The 12,091-nt window shown below is 33.7% G+C and overlaps 1 protein-coding gene across 3 annotated transcripts in view; it reads left to right on the top strand.

Moving 5' to 3' along the window:
- BRWD3 (bromodomain and WD repeat domain containing 3) overlaps positions 1-12,091 on the top strand; it is a 126,330-nt gene that overhangs the window by 54,208 nt on the left and 60,031 nt on the right. For all 3 annotated transcript variants that reach the window (XM_027096698.1, XM_027096700.1, XM_027096697.1), the window contains exons 13-18: positions 2,030-2,134; positions 3,167-3,320; positions 7,110-7,244; positions 8,273-8,401; positions 9,657-9,882; positions 11,919-12,086. In XM_027096698.1, coding sequence (XP_026952499.1) covers positions 2,030-2,134; positions 3,167-3,320; positions 7,110-7,244; positions 8,273-8,401; positions 9,657-9,882; positions 11,919-12,086 — 917 coding nt within the window. The remainder of the gene's footprint in view (positions 1-2,029; positions 2,135-3,166; positions 3,321-7,109; positions 7,245-8,272; positions 8,402-9,656; positions 9,883-11,918; positions 12,087-12,091) is intronic.

Here is a 12,091-nt window from a genome sequence, read left to right as displayed (position 1 = left end):
ACAGTAACAATTTTTTTCTTTCAGAATGACAAGATATTGAAGAATGATAACACCCGATATTGACAAGGGTTTAGGGAAAATAGACACTCCCCCACAGCCTTGATGATACTGTAAATTGTTTTTAAAAAAACTTTTCAGGGAAATAATTTGGCAGTATGTCAAAAGCTTTCAAAATGTGCCTACCCTGAAGGGGGAATATAAGGGAGAAAAGATTCAGGAAGAGAGTATAAATTCTTCATGAAAGAGTCCTTTATACTGTTATACTAGGAAAATGTCATTGATTTGACAGCTCCCAGTGTGTGCCTTTGTGGCCAAACCTGAAGTTGAGACAGAATAAAGCTTTTCTTTCTTTAAAAAAAAAATGTGCCTACCCTTTGACTCAGCAAAGATATATATATAAGGTTTTACAAAGATGTGTATAGAGATATTCATCACAACATTATTTATAATGGCAAAGACTGGAAACAGTAAAAATATTCATCATTAGGAGGTTGATTAAATAAATTTTGATACATCCGTATTGTTGAACATTTATTGAAAGTGATGGTAGTTTTTATATTTGTAAACATAGAAATACATCTACAAAATACAGTTGACCCTTGAAAAGCATAGGTTTGAACTGTGCAGGTCCACTTATGCAGATTGTTTTTCAATAAATACATTAGAGAAAGTTTTGGAGGTTTGTGACAATTTGAAAAAACTCAGACAAACCATGTAGCCTAGAAATATCAAAAAAATTAAGAGAAAGGTATGTCATGATTGTATAAAATATATGTAGATACACATATAACACACAAAATAAGTGTTAGTCAAGTGTTTATGTTATTGGTAATTCTGGTCAACAGTAGGCTAATAGTATTTAACTTTGGGGGAGTCAAAATATACATGCAAAGTTTTGATTGTGTGGCAGTGTGGGGGTCGGTGCCTCTAATCCCTACATTGTTCAGGGGTCAAACTGTACACTTAAAGAAAAACATTATAAAACATTATATGTAGTGTAATTCTATTTTCCATAGGGGGAATATCTAAGTATATATATATGTCTTTAATAAAGTCTGAAAGAATGGAAACTAAATTATGAACAGTGATAGATTTATAGGTTAATGAATGTATTTTTATAACAGTTTTATTGAGATATATTCCACATAAAATTCAATGTTTTTAGTATATTCACAGGGTTGTGCAACCTTCACTACGATCAATTTTATTTTATTATTTTTTAATTGAAGTATATTTAATTTATAATACTGTATTAGTTTCAGGTGTACAACATAGTGATTCAATATTTTTATAGATTATACTCCATTTAAGGTTATTACAAAATAATGGCTATATTTCTTCATGCTGTACACTATATCCTTGTTGCTTATCTGTTTTATACATAGTAGTTTGTATCTCTTAATCCATATCCCTAGAACATTGTCATCACCCTAAAAAGAATTCCCGTATTATACCCTTTAGCTTTCAATCCCCAATCTTTTTACACCTCCACCCTCAGCTCTGAACAACCATTAATCCACTTTTTTGTTTTTATAGATTTGCCTATTCTGGATGTTTCATATTAATGGACTCATACAATATTTGGTCTTTTGTGACTTTTTCCACTTAGCATAATGTTTTCAAGATTCATCCATGTTGGAGCATGTATAAGAATTGGAGTCCTTTTTGTGGCTGTCCAGTATTCAATTGTATGGATATACGACAATTTGTTTATCCATTTATCAGTTGATCGACATTTGGGTTGTCACCACTTTTTGGCATATAATGAATAATGTCATGAATATTCGTGTACAAGTTTTTGTGTGGACTTATGTTTTCATTGCTCTTGTATATTTATGGGGGAGTAGAATTGCTGAGTCATATGGTACTGTTTATCATTTTGAGGAACTGCCAAACTGTTTTACAAAGTGTACCATTTTTATTCTCCGCAGAAGTATATGAGGATGAATGTATTACTTTTATAATTAGAAAAATAGTGATTTCCATTTTAGAGGGAGGTAATAAGGATATTTTAACTGTTTCTTTGCAGTTTAAGATTTGTTAGTGGAAGTAGAGATGGAACGGCAAGAATTTGGCAATATCAGCAACAAGAGTGGAAGAGTATAGTGCTAGATATGGCTACTAAAATGACTGGGTAAGATTGGATGTTAGATATTTTAGTGGTTCTCATATGGTATAGTATGTTTTACATTATTGAATTCTATTTAATTATGAAAATAAATATCTTTTTAATTTGGAGTTAATTGGTAGATGTGAAGTTTGCATCTGTATATAGTCTCTAAGCACTATTGCCTTTTGCTGTTGGTGGACAGATTGGATGATAGGAACATAGCTGACTCATTGAAAATTCTGGTCTCTTGTGATCCAAAGGTCTCTGTGCTTTACTAATGCCCATATAATCATTCTCTGCCCTGATTTTGTATGAGTCATTTTTTATATCTATTTATACTATTTTCTACTTTGAGGATTGCCCCTATTAAATGTCATCGTATGTTTAGATATTTCTCTGACTTACTGAGGATACCTTTATGTTTCATATTGCTAACATTCCTACTTGACATTATAAATACAATTAATCAGAATTCTGTTTCATCATCTTCACTGTTCATTGGAAGATATATAATTCCTCTTTAGGATACTGCAATTCCTTTAGGGTATGACCAGGAAATTAATTATCTTCCCATTAATAACAATATAGAACCAACTTTGTGGTCATAGTCAGTTACTGATAATGTCATTCAATTAAAGCAAAAGTTACTGAATTTCTTACTGCTTTTTTATAAGACCTTTTAGTTTCAAAAATGAATATTTAAGAATAAAATGTCCATTATATGGTTTCTTCATATTTTCTGGTAGCCAATCTAACCTTGTACTTTATTTTTCAAGGTATCTGCAGATTCCTTTCTAATTTCACTTTTTTGTTCTCATTCTCATGTAACTAACTACAAAATTTTTGTCATTTTGTGGGTTTTTTTCTCCCTAAAATAAGCTTATGGGTATTACCCTATGTGTTACTCTTATTATTTTATTTCATTAATAGTTAAAAGTATAGTTTAGGAGTTTTTAATTTAAAAAGTTGCATGCTCCTGGAGAGATTTTTGCCATAATTTGCTCTGTTAGATGCACCTTTGTTCAAAATTTATGAACCTGATATCATTTTGTTTAGGAATAATTTGCCATCTGGAGAAGACAAGGTCACTAAACTTAAGGTGACTATGGTGGCCTGGGATCGCTATGATACCACAGTTATTACTGCAGTGAACAATTTCCTTTTGAAAGTATGGAATTCTATCACAGGCCAACTTCTTCATACTTTATCCGTAAGTACTCTATTTTTGGAATAATTAAAATGGTCAAAAAGGGCATTATTCTAGAAGACAGGAAATTTAAGTGTTCTAGTTTACTTTCTATGGCTTACTGTCCTTTGGAGAATTAATTATTCAAGGTACCTCTGTTGACATATCAACAAAATAGGGATGGCACATGGTGTAGCTGCTAAAAGCAAGTATGAAAACTTCTTAAGATCCTTTCCAAGTCTGATATTTATTTACGCATTATGTTATCATATGTGGTCAAGGGTATGTAAGTTATTTTGTTTTTAGCGTGAGTTGGGATTTTTTGTTGTTAATGTTTTAAGGGTAGAGCTGACTTTATTTTAACAAGGGTAACCTGTATTCTACCTTTGGGGATTAGTTTATGCAAGAAGTAGAGGTAAGAGGAAGAAGTAGGAGAAAATGGTGTCTTTCCTTCTTTCTTTTAAAAAAAGGAATTTGTCATAGTTGAACTCTACTTAAAAGCCTATTTCCTATCTGCTTCAATTATCGATTCATAAGTACTTTCAGAAGGGCCAAGTGATTGCCATATGGTTTACACAGTAGTAAATGATAGGGACTAGATACCAATTCTCATGACTCATTTCTTTGTTGTATGCCATAGTATCATCCTTATTTGATGCCTATGTGAGATAATCTTTTCTAAGACCTCTGAGGTTTCTAAAGATTAGTTTAATTTTGGGAGGATTTGCAGTTGATCTTTCATATACCTCCCAAGTCCTCCTTCCTAAGTAAAACCCTAACACTGTGTTAGGGGAGTTTTAGATTCTTCCTTTTATCTGTTAAATCAATACTTATCTCATTCTGGCTCTCCCTGTTCCCTGATACAAGTTTCTATTAATATGTGTGGAAAAACCTATACTGTTTGCTTTATTACTTACTAGGAAATGTTTGTCTATGTCAGCACAGTCCAATAAAAATATAATATGAGCCATGTATATAATATTAATTTTCCCAGTAGCCACAATAAAAAAGTAAAATGTAACAGGTAAAATTAATTTTAATATATTTTATTTAACCTAGTATATCTAAAATAGTAACATTTGAACATGTAATTAATATGACATATTAATGAAATTGTTCACATTTTTTCATACTAAATCTTTGAAATCTAGTGTATATTTTACAATTATAGAACATCTCAATTTGCACTAGCCACATTTCAGATGCTTAGTAGCCACATGTGGCCAGTGGCTGCAGGTCTTTATCTCTAAAAATCACAGCTTCAAAGGCCATGATGTAGCCATTGGTTTTATAAAATTCTGTCTTAATAAATATCTTAATTTAGAGTTCTCTTTAGTGGTACACTTCCCATGGGCTGACTCATGGGTCATCTGTTTCCAGTGAATTTTAATGAAGAAATTTTAGAACAGACTATTTTTAGTCCTTGTAACAGTCAAATCTGCTTAGTTTTGGTATAGAATTTATGTTTTATGTGTTAACAATTTGTATGTCAGGGTCTTAACTAGGACGTAAAGTTCTTCCATTCAGCAAATACTTACTGAGTATCCACTGTGCCAACTGTTGAGTTAGGAGTAAATGTTAAATTAAAGGGTCCCCATCCTCCTGGAGTTTACAGCTTATAAATAAATTTTTAAAAAAGAAACAAGCATTTAATAAATAAATGCTAAGAAAGAAAAGTGCAAAGCAAGTTTCTAATAGGATGACCAAACCTGGTCTGGCAGGTTCAGAAAAAGCTTCCTGAGGAAGTGAAGTTTGGGTTAAGATTTGTAGCTCTCAACCTAGATGTCACCTCCTTGACAAGGCCTTCCCTGATCAAACAATCTAGAGTAGCCTCCCAGTCATTGTCTTGCTTTATTTTCATCATAGTGTTTATCACTACCTGATATTTTCTTATTGTGTTTATTTGTTTGTTTATTTTCTGTCTCAGTGTGGTCAATAAATATTTGGTAAATTACACATGTGAGAAGGTTGAAAGGTCCCTCTAAGAAGAGGAAAACGCATGTACAAAGGTCTTGAGGTAGAAAGGAGGAGAAAGAAAGCCAATTTTTGGCTACAGCACAGAGAGCAGAAAGAGTGTCACCCCATAGGACTGGAGAAATGGACAGGGGCCAGGCCATACAAGGTCTTGCAGGATCTATCCTGAGACCAACAGGATACCATGAAAAGGTTTAAAAGCAAAGGAATAGCATGCCTTTGCTATTGCTTTTGAAAAATACCCTGTAATTCTAGCAATAGAGTAGACAGAATAGATTGGAATGAGATAAGAATGACTCTGGGTACACTGTAGGATTCTGTGATAGGATGGGCCATGATGATAATTTGGATAGTGTGGTAGTGGTGGAAATAGAGGTGTGCTTGATAAATAAAAATAGGGCAGGTGATAAATCTTAAGACATTACTGAAGCTGACTAGGTTTTGTTTCCCATGACCCAGTGACTATGTCATTTTGGCCAAAAATGCAACCCCCTATTTAAAAGCCTCTCTTTCCTAATGTACACTAATGTAGTTGTATTACTATCATTTGAGTTTAACAGTGTAATTTTATTATTTACTGGTTAGGAAACTGAGAAAGTATTTACTATATCAAATTGGATATTCAGCAAGAGATTTTGTTATGATAAATAAATAAGATCTTTGGTAGTCATTGGGAAAAAGTTTTGTGATGATATTTATTGTAATGGATTTTACCTCCTCATCTTCCACTTTTCATTTTGAGCCATTCTGAAGTTACTTTTATATTTTTGTCCATAATGGTAATATGGTAGGATATTCTATTTTTGTATACAATGATTTGGGATAAAATGCACTTTTTAGGTTCACAATATATGATCATTTCTAGAAGCCCCTGATGTGTAATATGCTGACGTGTTCCTAAGTAAAATCCAATTTCAGGATGTCCTGCATGTTTTTCTAAGACTTTGAGCCTATTGTTAAAGATGTACTCTCCAGTCAGGAGTTTAGGAAAATCAACAATGATCTAAATCAGGTTTTGGCAAACTTTTTCTTTAAGAGGCCATATAGTAAATATTTTAGGCTTTGCAGGCCACATATGGTCTCTTTTGCATATTCTTTCATTTTTTACAACCTGTTAAAAAATGTAAAAACCATTTTTAGCTCTCAGACTGTATGTCCAGAAACATCCCGGGGCTAGATTTGGCTTGAAGTTTATAGTTTGCAGACTCCTGTTCTTAGGTCTATAGAGATACTGATATTACTTGATTTATTGTCAGGGGAACATATGAGCATTGGTTTTCAAACTTATTTTTTTTAGCAGCAAACCCATTTTTCAGATAGCATATTAGATGAAACCTTCAACTATAAAATAGATAAAGGTAAAAAGGACAAACTATAGCTTGTTTGAATATATCATGGGGCCTCCCACGATACAATATGAATACCAGTGATAGAGAGTGCTGGATGAAGAATAATGAAGGTTTGTCTGTTATCACTATGTTAGAATTGGGTGTTAATAAAAGATTCTGTTTGTCACATATTTTGTAACCTTGTAATAGCAGAGTCCTAGAAATAAGAATTCCACTTCAGGGACCTGGTTAATGAACTGTAACTGATTTTGACTGTCTTTATTTTAAACACCTTTTCAGGTCTTCTCTCTATTGAATATTTTATGAAATCAGCATTTAAATATATAAGGAACTCTAAACTGTTTCTTATAGAATGCATGTAGTAAATGCTGTTAAATTTGCATACATGAATTCATCTGAATCAGATTGATAGCATACTCCCGAGATCTTTTAACCAAATAAGCCAGATACTCAGTGTTGCTTTTCATTTTTAACATTGATTTTGTCACAGGGACATGATGATGAAGTATTTGTTTTGGAAGCACATCCATTTGATCAAAAGATCATACTTTCGGCAGGTCATGATGGGAACATTTTTATTTGGGACCTTGACCGGGGGACCAAAATTCGGAATTATTTTAACATGGTAAGGTAAATCTATGCTTAGTTGATATTAAAACAGACTTCTCTTATGTGACAACTTGGTAATTAAAGTATACTTAGTGCCAAGGAACCTCTTGTCATCTGTTTAAATCCATGTAATAACTTAGAGAATGACTCAAGACCCAAGAGTAAGGCCAGTTGAGAATTATGCCTTTCAGGGTGTCTCTGTTATTGTGGTGTTAGCACCTTCCAAATTCTTGTTCCAAGCTCTTAATTCTAGAAACTCAAATTTAATAAGCATTTGGAGCTAACACTAACCAAAATCACAAAAAATGTTAATGTTTAAACTATAATCCTAATTAATGAATCACAACAGTAACTGTATTGTATCTGTCTCTGGTAAGCCCCATATAGCTTAGTTAGTAATCAGAAAGCTGTTTGGCACACATGGAATTGGAGATATGGATACTTCTAAGATATATTTCATACAAACTATGGAAAAATATGGTGAGCCATTCTCTTCTTCCAGTAGAACACCCTCCTGTGGTGATGGGAATACTCATATTCACCATATTTAGTGTTCCTTTCTGAAGAATAGTTCTGACTAAACGTTTCTAAATTGTTGGCCTTTGAGCTCCCTTTTATAGGCTTTATACAGATTCAGTGTTAATAATAACCCTCTGCCTTGTGTCAGTGAGATTGATTTGTGTACTTTAATTTTAGGATGGTTCTTTTAAAACTTGCATTACAATTTAAATATGAAGATAATATCTTGACTTTGCTGAGATAGTGCCTTTGTCAATTTGGTTGTGTTTAGGTCTTTTTTATTCTCCTCACTCATTCATGCAGTTCTTCAGAAATGACATTGCTAGTAATGTTTGTTGCGAAGTTCTCCCTAATTTCTTTTAGAGCTTTACTATTACGGTAGGGTTCTGGCTACAGAAGTCAGAGAGTACATTGGCATGTTGATGCATCACAGAATCCAAGATATTAGCAAGCAGAAGCTATTGACCACTTATTATTTTAAAATTACCTCTTAAGATGACTTAAAGTGACTTTTTTAAATTTCAGATTGAAGGTCAAGGCCATGGTGCAGTGTTTGACTGTAAATTTTCACCAGATGGAAACCATTTTGCCTGCACTGATTCTCATGGGCATTTGCTGCTTTTTGGATTTGGATGCAGTAAATACTATGAAAAGGTTAATATATTTAATTTTTGTTGTAGATTGCAATTTTTTATTGTATCATTCATAAATTTTATTTGAAGTATTCCAGTTAATAAGGTCACTCTGTGTCAATAGATATAAAATAACAAAGTCACCTTTTTTGGTAAAATTTTTCATCACTGACAGAACATAAAGCTTGGCAGTTCAAATTACTATTAAGATATAGGATGATGTAGATATAAAAATTCATTAGGAGGGACTTCCCTGGTGGTGCAGTGGTTAAGAATCCGCCTGCCAATGCAGGGGACATGGGTTCGAACCCTGGTCTGGGAAGATCCCACATGCCACGGAGCAACCATGCCCATGCGCCACAACTACTGAAGCCTGTGCTCTAGAGCCCATGAGCCACAACTACTGAGCCTGTATGCCACAACTACTGAAGTCCGCGCACCTAGAGCCCATGCTCTGCAACGAGAGAAGCCACCGCAATGAGAAGCCCGCACACAGCAATGAAGACCCAACGCAGCCAAAAATAAATAAATAAAATTTAAAAATAAATTTAAAAAAATTCATTAGGAAATCCTTTTGCTTAGAACATATTCTCTGTACTGCCTTTTAGGTGTAATAAGAGAACAATTTTACCAGATTACATCCTCTACTTATCCTAAGTTGGGAATAAACAGCTGGTGACTGAATGCTTATTTTCTTGCTTGGCTAGTTTACCTATTATTGATCTTGTTAAAATACTTTGGAAGCTAACTTAATTGGTTTCTTATATTTTAGTAGCTGTGACTTTAGGATAGATTATAGAATCTTGGAGTTGGAAAAGAGCTTAGAATCTTTGAGTTCAGCTCAATACTTGTATCACCTTTGAGTGTCTTTCATGCAATTGATATTTACCTGCCTCACCATTTATATTATACTCCATCTATTCTTATTTGAATACAAATAAGCAAGAAAAATAGTTATAAAAGTTTGTATTTTTTTGCAACTTAAAAAGTAACTAACTTTATCTACTGTGTTGTTGCTTTGCTTCTTCTTATCCTAATTGGAAAAATACAATATTGGAGGGCCAGAAAGTAATATAGATTGTAGAGTTTTGTAGAGAAAAGATAGGATTATGATCTAGGTGATTCACTTCTACTTAGAGGGAACATATGACTATAGAGGACTATAAAGATAATGCAGAAATTATCTGATTTGAAAAACACATGTGCTCTAGGAATGAAAATAAATGCTTATTTATAAATTTCCTGTGCATATTAAATACTAAAAATCTGTCATAAAGATTCCAGATCAGATGTTCTTCCATACGGATTATCGACCTCTTATCCGTGATGCCAACAACTATGTATTGGATGAACAAACCCAACAAGCTCCTCATCTCATGCCTCCCCCATTCTTGGTGGATGTTGATGGAAATCCTCATCCCACAAAATTCCAAAGGCTAGTACCAGGACGGGAAAATTGTAAAGATGAACAGCTTATACCACAGCTGGGATATGTGGCTAATGGTACGTTCTCTACAAAATTAAATTTAAAACATTTTGTAAAATGTTATACTTGCTCCTGTTCTCTCTATAATATATGCCCATGCTAAACTCTAATATATATAATATATCCCCATGTAGTAGGTTATACTATATTTTACCTAATACTTTATTAATTTTCAGTTGCATAGAACTTTTTATCTTACCAGAGTACTTTTGCACTGTTTATCTCACCTGGACACAGATAAATGGACTAGGACAAACAAGAGTACACTCAAACAGAGAATGTGTTGACCTGCTTTCTTAGAACCCTGAACATATGTATGATCCTGTTGTTTGTAGTATTGGCTTCTAGTGATGATTAAATGTACTAACTTTAATGTGTCAAGCTTTTATAATTGGTGAAATTCCACTGCTCATAATATTAGTATTCTAATTTGACAGTACATAGTTAATGGACTGAAGAAGAGGAAATTTCAAGAACTACAAACTGGGTAGTGGCTGTTTACCCATCCTCATGTTTGAAATGTAAAGAATTATTGAGTTTTGGGGTGGGGGATGCTGAGTGTTTAAATAACACTCAACCTTGGAGGATACTGAAGCAGTGATGAGTGTGATGCATGATGGCAACGTAGCAGAAAAAGACATTGAAATAAGATATTCTCTATTAAAGCAACTCTTCTGGTTGGCATATTTCCCTTAGGTATGCTGCCTCCACACCACCCCCCACACCAGAATGCCTTCATACCTTAGTTTGTTACTTGTAGGTTTTCTTCCAAGTATGAGGTAATGAGTTATTTATTTGCAAATGGAATTTTTTTTCCTTTTTTTTTTTTAATATATTTTGGCTGTGCCATGCGGCATGCGAGATGTTTCCCCGACCAGGAATTGAACCCAGGCCTCCACAGTGAAAGCACTGAATCCTAACCACTAGGCCACCAGGGAACTCCTGCAAATGGAATTTTATATCCTTACTAGGGAATTAAGACTTGACCTTTCTAGAATGAAATGTTGCATATCCTTTTTTATTGTCTCTCTCATAAAGATTTGTAGAGCAATGAAATGGTGTTACACATGTGCCAATAGTTACTTCTTTGATGTCATATTTATTAAATAAGGGGGAAAAGCATGAATATTAATAGGAGGTAAAACTGAAAGCATTTGAGTAAAAAAATCTGTAATTCATATTTTACTTCCAATAAGACCTGATCACTTGGCTACTCTACTAGATGCCATTTAATCTGACTAGAGGACAAGATGAAAAATAGGTCTAAGATGTATTTAAGAAAGAAAAAGATCATAGAAGTAAATAAGTTTTTATTCAGATGTAATCATTGAATTTCATTATAAGAAATAATTTCTATACTCATCCATATACTGAGGTATTATCAAAAGAGACAATATTTGGGGCTTCCCTGGTGGCGCAGTGGTTGAGAGTCCGCCTGCCGGTTCAGGGGACACGGGTTCGTGCCCCGGTCCGGGAAGATCCCACATGCCGCGGAGTGGCTGGGCCCGTGAGCCATGGCCGCCGGGCCTGTTCATCCGGAGCCTGTGCTCCACAACGGGAGAGGCCACAACAGTGAGAGGCCCGCGTACCGCAAAAGAAAATTTTAAAAAAAATTAAAAAAAAAAAGAGACAATATTTGGAAGACCATAATTGATTTCTCTCAGAAAGGAAATTCTCACGAAAGATGCAAAGCATTTTTGGTATTTTCAGTTAAACTTATTAAAACCTTACTCAAATCTCTACTCCCAACTTTTAGCTTGGAATATTCTATAGAGAAAATTAATTTTTAAGTTAATAATTTAATAATTTTTCTTTAAGGTGAGAAGGCTCTCATAATAATGTCTAGTTTGGGGACATTGGTTAAGTTAAACACACAAGCTGACATATTTAAAAGTTCTTTAAAAAATACTTTGTTTGCTATACATTTTATTTTCATTTTAATCCCTTTAAAAATATTTGTCTAGAAACTTATAGATTAAGCTTGATTTTATTATATTTATGGTACACTGAAATGTAAATAATTTTGTGGCTTTATATCTTTGGTCCAATTAAGGTGATGGTGAAGTAGTAGAACAGGTAATTGGGCAACAAACCAATGACCAAGATGAGAGCATTCTTGATGGAATAATCAGGGAGTTACAAAGAGAACAAGATCTGAGGCTAATTAATGAAGGAGATGTTCCACATTTTCCACTTAATAGATCATATTCTTCTAATGGTGGTAAG

This window comes from Aethalodelphis obliquidens, unplaced genomic scaffold (assembly GCF_003676395.1).
Source record: "Aethalodelphis obliquidens isolate GAN/ISIS:26980383/991018 unplaced genomic scaffold, ASM367639v1 scaffold106, whole genome shotgun sequence".
Taxonomy (NCBI): Eukaryota; Metazoa; Chordata; class Mammalia; order Artiodactyla; family Delphinidae; genus Aethalodelphis; species Aethalodelphis obliquidens.
The sequence above is the reverse complement of the archived record's forward strand: the minus strand, read 5'-3'. Positions and strand labels throughout refer to the sequence as shown.